We start from the raw sequence: 13173 nt of genomic DNA on the forward strand, positions 1-13173 counted from the left end.
TATATATATATATATATATATATATATATATAAATATATAAATATATATATATATATATGAATTTGAACGGATGGTGTTTTTGGCCTCTAGGGACCTCAAAACAAAAAAAAAATCGGTCCCGCGTCCAGGTCTTACCATGAGTACTACGGTAATAGCTTATTCCCTATATGGGAAATTCGCTAAAAGGAGATCCAGCAAGTGTACAGAGCTATAGACCCATATCTATCATACCAACCTTCGCTAAGGTCTTTGAAACAGCCATCAAACTCCAGCTAGTCTCTTATCTTGAGCGCAATAACCTGATGTCCAATCTTCAACACGGCTTCCGTAAAGACAGATCAACTGTCACTGCCGTCTCTGAGCTCGTACATCGCATTCAACAAGCCTTTGAGGATACCAACACTGTTGCCTTGACATTATGTGACTTGAGCAAGGCATTTGATTGCGTCTCACATGACATTCTGCTTGCCAAATTAAATAAATATGGGGTGCGTGGTGCAGTTTACGACACCTTTGTGACATATTTGGAGAACCGACAGCAGGTCGTCTCGATAGCTGGAGCTAAGTCCCGAGCTCTCAATGTTCCTCACGGGGTGCCTCAGGGATCGGTTGTGGGCCCTGTCCTCTTTCTGATAGCCATAAACGATCTTGAGCTAAGTGGCAATGCACTCAGGTTTGCTGATGACACTACCCTAATTTCTGTTGGTAACAATCCAGGAACTGCCTCAGAAAGAGCTGAAGTGATGTTTAGGGCAGCAAAGGACTGGTTTGAGACAAACAAATTAAAACTAAACCAAGACAAGACACAAAAAATCCTGTGCTCACTTAATTCAAACTTGGCTCAGGACGTTGTCAAGGTAAATCTGCTAGGCTTTACGATTGACCCAAAGCTGAGTTGGAAAGACCATGTGGATAACGTGGCTAAGAGGTTGTCGAGAGTAACACATCTTCTCAGGAAGTTAACGAGACTAGTTGATAAAGCTTACCTAGTTGTGGTCTACCACGCTTTATTCCACAGCCACGTTACTTACGGTCTCCAGCTATGGGGTCATGCAGCTAATGTCTCCAGAATCCTAAAGCAGCAGAAGAAAGCTCTGAGAATTATGACTGGCAGCGGGCGACAGGAGCACTGCAAGCCTATATTCGCTGACTTGGGCATACTCACCATTCATAGTAACTACATCCTTCAATGTGTCAGCTACGTACACTCCAATGTAAATACCTTTACCACCAGACAGCAGGTGCATGCGCATAACACCAGACGCAAAAATCACATTGACGTACCCTATTGTAGGCTCAGCAGGACAAAAGACGCTTTCCCTGTCATGGCCCTCAGACTGACCAATAAGTTGCCGGTTGCAGTAAGGGATTTAAACCACAATCAGTTTCAAGCAAGGTTAAAGTGTTGGCTAAAAGCTAGGCCGTATTACTCACTCAAGGAATTCTTTGAGGACAACCTTACAGGACTCTAAATCTACCGCCATAAAGTTTTTTAAGTTCTTTTGGTCTAATGACCATACGAAAGTCTGTATATACTGTAAATAGTTTTTGTAAATATTGACGCAGCCTATCCAGCTTATGCTGGTATCAAGCCAAGGAGGAGGTAATAAGGTAATAAGGTATATAGTCGGTATACGTGAAATTGAACTCTTAACAATAGTTTTACAATAAATCTCGTTGATAACCATACAAATGTCATTTTATAGCAATATTGAACAATTCTACATTTTAAATTTGTATTTGGTCAAACAACTGAAGTACTTTGTGTGCAGCCCTTGAGTGGGAATCCACATATTGAGATTTTCATTTCAATATCTATCTGAAAACATTGACAACCACCCCTAATCATTAATCTGAATAGAACAACCGTAAGACGTAATAGTTATTTGTGTAACTAGTGGGCAAAGTGGCACTTTGCTGCACACGAGAGCAATGTTTACGAACGATCTCGAGTGCAGCAAAGGCCTTTTGCACTCGTGTTACACATTATATTTTTCCTACAGTCACTATAAAGCATATAAATAATTAGTCATTCAAACACTATACAACACGTTTTTAGGTTCAGCTGGCAACACAAATAGGTGCCCTAGAGAAAGTAGTACCCGGTCCGTATCACTCCGCTATTTTTTCCTCGGCAAGAAATGTGCTCCGCGACTTGAGAATATAGTTCCGTATGATTTTGTAATAGAACCACACTGTTTTGTGTTGTTTCGTTGGAATCCTGATGTGCGCCAAAGTATAAACCGTACGACAAAGTATAAATATGCAGCAATTAGCAGCTTTCTGTACTATAAACAGTACAAGGAAGCCAACTTTGTCGGGTGACTGTAGGAAAAACTTAATTATCGTCAGTGATGGGTCAGCATGTTTCACATTCATAACTCTAAATAAACAATTACAGCTGTTTCGTCACATGGTAACATCTGATTCTTATATAGAATCCTTAAAAACTAAAATTTTCTTTTTTACCACAGCGGAATCGCAATAAAAAATTTCCCTGTCTCAGAGCAGACTAAGAATTACTGTATGATGGATTCACTTCATTGTCATCTTACTCTGACCGGCCTTCACACCTTCTCACTCACACTTCCTACAGGAATGTGTAGATGTACGGTGACTACACCTGATTTGTTGAGACTTGGTGTTGAATCGCTTCTATTCGAAGTTACCATTTAGAATAGTGCAAGTAGACCTTTCAATCTTTTAAGCTATACAGTACTATACTGTAGTAAAAACTGATTTATTCATGTATCAAGTCGAATCATGTTGAGTGCGGTGATGTCGACTTAATGTGTACATTTTAGGGAGGATTCCTCTTAAGTTGTGATGTTAGAGAACAAGCGTTTGTTTACAATTTACTATTTTTGTTTGGTTGAAATGGTTTTCCAGATGGCTCAGTAAACAGTAAACAAAAAACTATAATTTGCCATATTAACCGGGCAGAACTAACCTTCAAAATTAGATTTAACTCATGTATAAGAAGGATGATGAATTAAGTATCTATGTTTAATAGGACCTTCCAGCAACATTCCAAAACTTAGTATCTCCCCTTAAGACTTCCCTCTTGCTGTTAATGCAAGTTAGGACAGGACAGAGAATTAGAGTTTCTATTTGATTCAAATAATTTGTTCAGCCCACCTTAAAAAAAAAAAAAAACTTTTGGAGGGAAAAACGTTATGAATGGAAACTTGGAAACAAGCCTGTTTCAACTAGGAAATGCAACGTATAACTAATTACTGTAGTACTGAAGGAATATATTCATTATTAGCGTTGCTCAACTGGAATGTCTGGTAATAACGATTATTCAGATGCCGAGATTATATCTTAACTGGTGATAGGGCGATGTGTCCAATTAACAATCACAGTAATTGGTTTGATGATAAACTTTATTTTATTTTACATGTTATGTATAAAGCATTAGCGTTTGCTATTTGTTCACAAAATGTAGCAAAAACTTTAATTTTCACTGTGTATATTTTATAATAGTTTTGATGTATACAAGTATTCTTTTGGGACACTCTTAAAAGTATAAAACGAAAGAGTGTTTTTAAGGAGCCCAAACGCATCTGTAGGCCTACTTAAATGAATTTAAGAGCATCTTAGGCAAAACCTACGACAGTGAGGACAAATTTTCCATATCAACGTTGTCGTTATATTTTTATATAATGCTAAACAAAATAACGTTAACTTCCAATACTGTTCTACCAGACACAATCTTAGATACTTTTTTGTACTAATTAGACAAAAACGAATATCTATTGCCAATACAAAGTTTGATCCCATTGATTTTACCCGGTCTATAATTTCGCCAACAGAGCTAGCTCATTGCTACTACATTCGACCAGTTGGTACACATGCGGTCACATTAATTTCACCCAAGTGCATTTGACTAAAACATAACAAAGTCCACCCCCGAGGCATACAGTTGTTTACAAAGAGCCATCAATTACAATATTGTGTTTAAAGGGACCCCCTCCCCTAGCATCCTGCGCTGTGGGGGAGGACCCCCTCTGTCGCTAAACTCTACTTCCCCTTCCTGCCACAGGTTTTGCAACCTGTCTCTGTCCAGTGGTGGAATATTAAACAATCTAACGTCATCCTTACAAAAATATTTCCGTTGAGGAAATTAAATGTGTGTTGAAAGGGTATTAATTTTTGCAGAGGTTTTTGAAAATATCAGTACGAATAGAATTTTAAAATCTAACATTTATTTATGAAAGACTGCAATACTGAATGTACGGAAGACTATAAGTGCATCGGAAATAAATTCCTTTACTCGACTTATTGGGGAATTATCATAAAGTAAATGTTGAAACAATTTGTACTCAGATCACTTAGGGAATGAAGTATAATGATGAGTTGGGTTATCACGACCATCATCAGATGTAAGAAAGAGAGAGGGAGAAATTCATGGAGATTAGAGACACCGACTAATGGAAGAGAGCAAAGCACTAGAGTTTTGAATACTTTACATTGAAAGATACTTCTGTAATCGTCTTTGAATATAACTGTCATACAACAGAGTGAACGATTGGGCTAAAATTAGTAGGTAGTGGAAAAGAATTCAAGTGGTACGAATCGTTCATGATTAAATGACTAAACTCAATTAAATAATGTAGTTAACATTATTTGGATTTACAATTTTGTAAAGCCACTCATTTAAAATCCAGATTGAACAATTAGCAGCTAATAGCTAGAGAGCATAAGAATAATTTTGTGTTCATATATTATAGCTTTACAAATTTATATTAAATTTAAATATTATCGCGAGGGATTCGATAATCGCTCCTCCATTTTCCTTCTCAATATAATTGCATAGCCCTTGGCTGAAACTGCAGTGTAAAAATGCTGATGCGGTATTTAATCATGATTAGTTTAGTTAATAATACATTTACATGCATTATCCGAAGAAAAGAAAGGAACCTTAAACTCCCTTTAGGTTGCTTTCAGTTGCTTCAATGTGGGGGAATCATATTTCATACTGATGGGGATTCTGACACTTCAGAAGCTTCTTTTGGTCGTTAACCCCACCCCTATTCTCTTGTCATCAGTAAAATAAAAACAGCCTACTACTCCAACGCTAACGTTTTTACAGCGATATGGTCTACCGCTACGTTTGCTAAACAATTACAAGTATAGCCACGGTGTAAACACCACACAAAGCTGTTGTAAACATCGTATCAAAGGCATCAACACTTCCTACTCTAACCATACAAAAAAATATTTGTCAAGCTCAACCCTGTAATGAAGACGAAAATGACTAGTGTCTAGACAATTGCATTTGAGGGGATGTTATCAACGATTAGTACAGTATTGATGAATTACAGACAATTGCACACAAACAACAAAATCAACATTGATGTATTGAAGAGATTCAACAAAAGTATCGAAGTTATCTTGATCTCCAACACCTGATTAATTTAACTGAAAATAGTTCGAACTGTGCAACTAATATCAAAATAACAAGTTCATAATGACATACAAAGTTCCAAAATGAAACCAATTGCTGTATCAACCGCGACCGCGACCCCTCTTTACATTCATGTCAACAATGGAGGGTTAATCCACGCGACGTGATACATATCAAGTGTTGCCAACCCTTGACGGCTTAATACAAAGGGATATAGCACACGCCTGTGATGCAGTGGTGCCACCTGCGACATGAATATTGCATTAGGGCTGCCAACTGTGACGAGAAAAAACACACCTCCCCCAATGCACGCCCTCATAACTTTCAATGTGTACAACGAACCAAACTACGAAAAACTCATTGTGATAATTATTCGATAGATGGTTACGCAAAAACGTGCTGTGGGTTGTATGTAATGGAGGAATGGTCTGCATAGTATCGATTCTATCGTCAGTTTATTGAACAATTGAGAATACTCATAAATACATTCAGTACAGATACGTGCACAATTCTAAACCCCTGCAAATGCAATCCAAAGGCTAAAATACGATTTATAACAAACCATCAAAAAATAATTGTTCCTAAACTCAGACATTCCTGTAATAAAACCGAATGTATCACTTTCGATTTGATAAATCCAATGAACTAAACGTAACCAACCCATCCAAATGGCCAATAACACCGATGATATAACGTTTAATTAAAGCAGCCGCATAACCTCAATCTAGAGCATCTTGATTTGCCGGGAAGTAATCGGAGCATTCCTTTAATCAGCTGGCCTCTGAACCCAGAACAGCTGATTGCTAACTGCTGTGACGTCACTGCGTTAAATCAGCTGTTTATGGTCCAGCAGGCTCTTGACTCCAGATAATAGACGTTTTATACCCTCACTCGTTACGTTAAGTGGCTAATCAGCAAATACTTTCTCTCAATTAACTGCTGATACTGTGACAAGTTTTGACATGACGTGATAAAGTGTAAACTTGTCAGAAATATAGTAGTTTGAAATGACAAATGATCTCTGGATAAACCGAGGAATTTTTCATAAATCCATGCGCTGTAGGTTGGTGGTTATTTGTCAGTTAGAAATACGACGCTGGTTTGCTCAATTCACTATTGAAATAGCGGTTGGAAGTTTGAATATAAATTCATTCATGTCATGACAAAATGTACGAAACCTATAAGAAGACAAATTACCGATTACAGTGGCCACGGAGATGGTACACAGCGTCAACTTTCACAATTTCACAAATCCGCACGAACAACTAAAATATTTATCGGTAAGTTAAGGTAGATTATAAAATTTGAACAAAAATCACAAAACAAAAATTTGAGCAGGTAGACAAGCCTCAGGCTAAGACAACCAAACCACTTTGATGAAACACGACACGTTTAATTTAAATTAAGTCATTTGGAGAGAAATTTCTCACATTCTATGTCCCTGTAATTATATTGCAGAAGAGATTTTCCAGTAATAACAAACCCCTTCAGCATTGGAATCGTTGGAAATCCTCACATTACGCACTACTTCGTCCTCATTATTTCCTTTCCAAACTTTTTTCTCACGTTCTTCTTCGACTGCGTGTTGCCAAAGAAAGCACATCCGAATCTCTGTGCCATTTCCCTCCGTTGACCTCTGACTAGATAATCGCCTCAACATACGAATGTGAGTGTCTGTTTGTTTCCACAAAACATGTCATTACGAAAATAACTCAGTTCTTACAATGCCTGTCATCTCGGCGGAGTTCTTGTGCTGAATTTCTAGAGATGGACTCATTACAACTTTTGTATTTGTACTATTTCATATCCATTACGTACTAAATTAAAAATTTGAAAATATTGAAAGAATTGACATTTTAGTCTTAGAAACTAGTTACAAAGCTTCCAATAACGTGTGTGTTCTGGATACCATCCGTTTATGGCTGGTAACAGTTTTGCGATTTGTTATAAACCTGATTTTGGTAAATTATATAGCTAAAAGTTAAAACCTCAGTCCCAGTAACTAACCGCTTAACTTAACCGCAACTTAAAATACCATTGATACAATGTTTTTGTACACAAATTTGTAAAGCAATGCGTATCAAAAGTTCCATACAGTAACGTTAAAACGACGATTTGCAATTTCGGAATGTGACAGCAGCTAAAATTAGAGATTTAATCTATAAACTAACTAGCTGTAACCCGCGGGCTTTGCCCCGTTTAACTTCTTAATTTTCAAGATTATCTCGTTCGCATGGCTCAATCACGTCCTGGTTGAAGTTTGTTCGCTACGCTCACTCACCTTTAGGTTGGAGCTCGTTCGCTACGCTCACTCACCTTTAGGTTGGAGCTCGTTCGCTACGCTCACTCACCTTTAGGTTGGGGCTCGTTCGCTACGCTAACTCGCCTCCAGGTTGAAGTTCGTTCGCTACGCTCACTCACCTTTAGGTTGGAGCTCGTTCGCTGCGCTCACTTTCCTTCAGGTTAGCTCGTTCGCTACGCTCACTTGCATTCAGGTTAGCTCGTTCGCTACGCTCACTCGCCTCCAGGTTGAAGTTCGTTCGCTACGCTCACTCACCTTTTGGTTGCAAATTAGCTGTTGTCATAAATGTAAAAGAAATAATAGTGCTAGTGCTGCACCCTGTTGGTAATCCTTGTAACTTTAATGCTATTGAACATCACAGAACAGAACCAACTTGTTTAATTGAAACAGCTGTTAAGATTCAATAATTTCATTTCTCATAAGGTTAACATGGGATGGGACACTCCAGAGCCACTGGGGCGGAGCCCGAAAGGATTTTTGAAATAAGAATATGCCTATATGTTAATCGGGAATGTGAGCTATCATCATGCCAAATTTCAGCCCAATCCGACCAGTATTTTTCGCGTTTACTTTTCCCATACATACAGCAACCACCTCTTTTTTATAATAGTATAGATAGATAGATAGATGTGCAAGATGAAATTCTAAGGGGATTCAGTTTGACTAACACTGATTATGAATAATAATATCACCTTCACCTCCTACTATGTTTGGCGGTTAACACAACTACTTGGTTTAACATAATCCTTATTGGAGCTATAATATAAGCATGTATTAAAATTCTACAGTAATCCATGAAACCTTGACCACATAGGAAATGAAATTAGAGCTTCTTGAATGAGTAGCACTACATTTAATTGCATTGAGCACTTTAGTTATACCTCTACAGACTCGGCCCATGTAGTCGACCAGCGTGCTCCACTCCTGCGAGTAGCCCGGGGGACAAGACTCTACGCACTCCCTCGTCCCCAGGATGATCATCTGGCGGCACTTGAGGCACTTGACGTCGCTGGAGTTGCGGGTGTCGCACTTCAGGCAACCCCTCATGCCTCCGCAGCCACCTGCAACACGGGGTGACGGTCAGACAAGGCTAAAGGGGCGGGCGCATTGAAGAAACTCTGCTCTTGGAAGATCAAATTCTCTTAAGGTGGAATAAAGAGGAAAAACTCACACACGTTCCCTTAAAAAACATGAAAAATTTATATTCTCAACAAGTACTCATTTTTTAACTGCAATTTTCCCTCGGAAGCAATATTCCAGTTAAAATCAGATCTGGGTTATTAACTACGTATGTTCAGATCATGATGTTCTGGTGTTTTATTCGTCCTGTTGGTAGTGAGTGACATAGGCCCTACAAATTGGAAATGCATTAAATAAACCAAGTAGACGTTTTTGTAGCCAAAATAATTTAACATACAGTACTTTGAAAGTTGAAATGCTTTAACAATGTTTTTTTATCGTTGTTGGATTCTAAATATAACCAGAAAAGTACGATGAAATAGTTTGAAACAGCTAACTTGCGATAATTAAATAAACATTCAATTATCTGTGAACACAACTGCCTTTTCAATTCAGGACATACAGTTTCTTGAAATATCATAAGTATATAAAATACATCTCACAAATAGATCATCAGAGTGTTATGGGAAATTCTACAGCCTCGTAATGTTTACTCGTTTATAACATATCCAATAACCCTTTGAGGAGCAAAAACTAAACCAGCCTCCAAATGAATCCCAAACACAGCGAGTGGTGTGAAGCACCTGTGAGAATGTTTACATGGTCGACAGATAAGAGGCCGCCGTCTGGCAGGTTTACATAGTTTGTTTACGCGTCTTTGGTCAAAGACCTATAAACGAACATCGAAGACCTACGATAACACTTTCTTTGGCTTTATCCCCGACCCGACGTCGGTCTGAGTATTTCATTTGGTTATTCCATTGAGACAAATAAAAAAAACGTGCGTTAATAAAAAAGATCCTCTTCCAAAAACACAACGGACCAAAGCACTTCTTCATATACATACAAAACCAAAGTTTTAAGAGCCAAGGATATTTGTTTGTTCGCACTTTAAATTTTGATTTTCATGAATATTTTTTCGTCTTAAAGACAAATATGACAAAAATATTGATTTTGATATAAACTTTAAAGTTATGTAATAGGAATCAGTACTGCAGCCTGTGGTGATAGATATTTACTACAACTACCACTCAAATACGCTTCTCGTTAAAACGACGCAATCTCTTCAATATCAATATCAATATCAATATCAATCGATATTCCTACCTTCCTACCTAGTAGGTAATATTTCCACAAAACATTTGACGGTGAGCATTTGAGCCAATCCCAAACTAAGTTGAAACAGGAAACGAGTAACAAACATACAAAATCTCTCGTATAGAAGGGACTGTCTAAACATAAGCAGTATTTCAATAGAATGTTCCTGCCAACCTTGAGTGTGCATGTAGGAGGACAGGAGAACGGCGAGGAGTTATGTGATGACTTTAGACACAAACTTGTCCCAAAACTTTGGAGAATTTAATGAAACACTTCCAACTGTCGAGTTGACAAAACCAACTCTGCTAAATTGATATTGACGGTTGAGACGGTTGCCGGTGCCAGTCGCGGGCTGCGGCGATCACGTCAAGTAGACCATTGTGGAGTGATCAAGACGTGAATGGGACTGCCACAAGGTTTACTCTTAGGTCCGTTAATGTTCAATTATATATACAGAAGTGTGTAGTTGGTGTTCTCCGAGTAACGTCTTACATTGTGTAACTACTATAAACAGGAATAATATTTGATTTAAAATTACTATTGGGTTAAAGATAAAGTATCAATGCCACTACGAAAAAAATATTATTTGCTGTTACACCATCGATAAATAGTAAAGTCGGTAGGTACTAAAACACACTTTTTTGTGTTTGCATATAACACGATGAAACTTTTACTTTCGAAAAACAGATCTCGTTTACAGTGCACGATGCAGAAAGTCCAATACAAAGCAAAATACAGAATCAAACAAATCTAAACGCAACATAAGGTACAAATTATTTAGTACTTTGTTTGAGTAATGAGTTAATCTTTCTACGACGAATGCTTCCAATTAGTGTATTCTGGGGTACTTAGAATAGCACAAAAATACTGAAATCGATACACAGCATGTCGATTTCATGCTCCCTGCTGACTTGTATAAGGTAATATTTCATTAGGCTGAAATTACAGTCATATAAAACTACCACCAACTTGAATGATGAAAATTAAAATCAGATACTGTGTCGCAGAGATAGAGTTCTCCTTCTTCGTGACCGTACCAGTGCTGCAGGTATTAACATTAACGATGCACATACTTTAACGATATATCAACAGATAATCAATGGTATCATTCAATTATTAATGGGAATATGTTATTTTACTGAGTTTATATGACACACGTGTCCGTTCTTCCCCGCTTTAGTTTGAACTAGAGCAACAGAAGAAACTGAAGTGTGGCAGGGCAGTATAGAAAGTGAGGTGTCGTGACTATCATTTACTGTCAGTGATAGTCTAGAAGTAGTGTGACAGGTACGGGGTAAATAGTTCACCATGCCTTACTCTCTCTCACACGAGTAGAAATAGTTCATATCAGGAAGAAGGATCCTGGTCATCTCTTCTTTGGATCCAGGAAAACACAATATAGCAGCATTTAGATTTGGAATGTATTGAAACATTGATCATAATAGGGACTTATGGAGTTTTTAAATGTTTTGAAGAAAAATTACAGTTCAACCCACAGATTAGTTCGTGGTTATTAAAATTAAAACTCTTGTAGCAACGTCTGACAGTCTAGTACAGTACTGCCTCTTTAGGCAAATTAGACAAAGTAATTTTCCTAAGAGCATTTACATTATCTTGATCTATGAAAATGCCTTTTTAGCTGTACATTCGGATATCATTGATCTAAAAAATTATCATAAGCACCATCCTGGACATATTATAACTATTCTGCTGCGAGTGATTCAATATTTTGTCAGAGTAGCTACGACTAACTCACATTTACAAACCAGAAACATTCACACATCCCATCCCAACAAAACATCCAAACTAGAAACCTCAGCAACATAAACCACAATCAATCAAAATACTACACCATTAACATTAATCAAATAAACACCATCAAAGTGTACATAGCAATTACAGAGATCAGATCTACTGCAGCTTTGTTGTTATTGGCCAATTTATTAATGGACCTGTCCAGATGACAAACGATACTTCACCAGAGATAATCTAAACGAGGTCTTCATCCTACGTCCCGTCTGAGTGATGGGTTTGTGTCCAAGGACGGACGCAACAACCGACTACTGAGTATACGAGCCCGTCGAATATACAGGTGTATTAAAAAAACTCGCGTGTATTGCTTCGTACAGGCACAGACAAAAAGAATTAATGTCTATGGTACAGGTGAGTTGTTGCATCTTTACATAGACAAATAGGATTAAATATAGACCGACAGCAGTGCTAGCATGACTTTGGCGCGAGAGTTATTGTAACATTTTCTGGCATATCCACAACCATTTGAAGTTTGGCGCAATGGCGCAATTATTTCACATAAAATGTCACAAGCTCTAACACTGATTAATAACCTACTCAGAACTAGTTAAATTTATATTTTTTCAACATAAATTTGCAGTCACCATACTCTGACCTGGGCGTTAATCAAAGGTCAGTAAACAGATAGGTAAATCAGTGGCGACCTTTGGGATATAAATAAAGTATGGAAAATCCATAGAAAAAGTATTAAGTTTAATAACTACTACATACTTTTTGCAAATTCCACTAATGACTTTTTAAAGGGGTCCAGATACCATGTGTCTGCAAATGAATAAGCTCGTTTGTCATCAAACAACAACGCTTAAAAACTGAAAAATATGAAAACCAACGAACAACGATCTTGTTGGATGATTATGACGTTGAGTACTGTACAGCGCATCTCGGAATACTTGGTAAACCAAGATACAAAATATTTTCAACTTAACTTAAAACCCCGAAAAATTAAAGTAAATTTTAGCACATTTCATCTTCAACCCCCTTAGCAATTCACCAAGAACACAAAAACCTACAAATCGTAATAAACGTATGTCAAATTCCTTTAAACGATCGAACCGGAAAATCAATTAACCTGATGCCGGACTCGGTAACAAAGGCAAATGAAACAATAGCAGATAAATCAGCCTTAGTTAAAATGCGGGAAGGAGCGGTGGGGCGGAGACCGGACCCTAATGACATTACTTAGCGGTCGACCACCGTCGAGACATATGATAGGCTTGATACCAGATACTAGCGCTGTGGCGAACTGGCGGATGAATGAAGAACTGCGGTGCCTGTCAGTGAATAGGGTATAGGGCTTTAGGGGGACTCTCAAGGCCACACTATATAGTGTGGCCTTGCCCTCTCTACCAGGGGGTTGAGGAGTTAACAAGT

General features: G+C 37.9%; 1 protein-coding gene across 1 annotated transcript in view; it reads right to left on the reverse strand.

Moving 5' to 3' along the window:
- Positions 1–13173, reverse strand: part of LOC129000972 (uncharacterized) — a 59174-nt gene that overhangs the window by 17581 nt on the left and 28420 nt on the right. Inside the window, exon 2 of the mRNA XM_054428084.1 lies at positions 8595–8774. Coding sequence (XP_054284059.1) covers positions 8595–8774 — 180 coding nt within the window. The remainder of the gene's footprint in view (positions 1–8594; positions 8775–13173) is intronic.

The sequence above is a fragment of the Macrosteles quadrilineatus genome, unplaced genomic scaffold, assembly GCF_028750875.1.
Source record: "Macrosteles quadrilineatus isolate MER2022 unplaced genomic scaffold, UCM_ALF_1.0 Scaffold_8__2_contigs__length_117827958, whole genome shotgun sequence".
NCBI lineage: Eukaryota > Metazoa > Arthropoda > Insecta > Hemiptera > Cicadellidae > Macrosteles > Macrosteles quadrilineatus.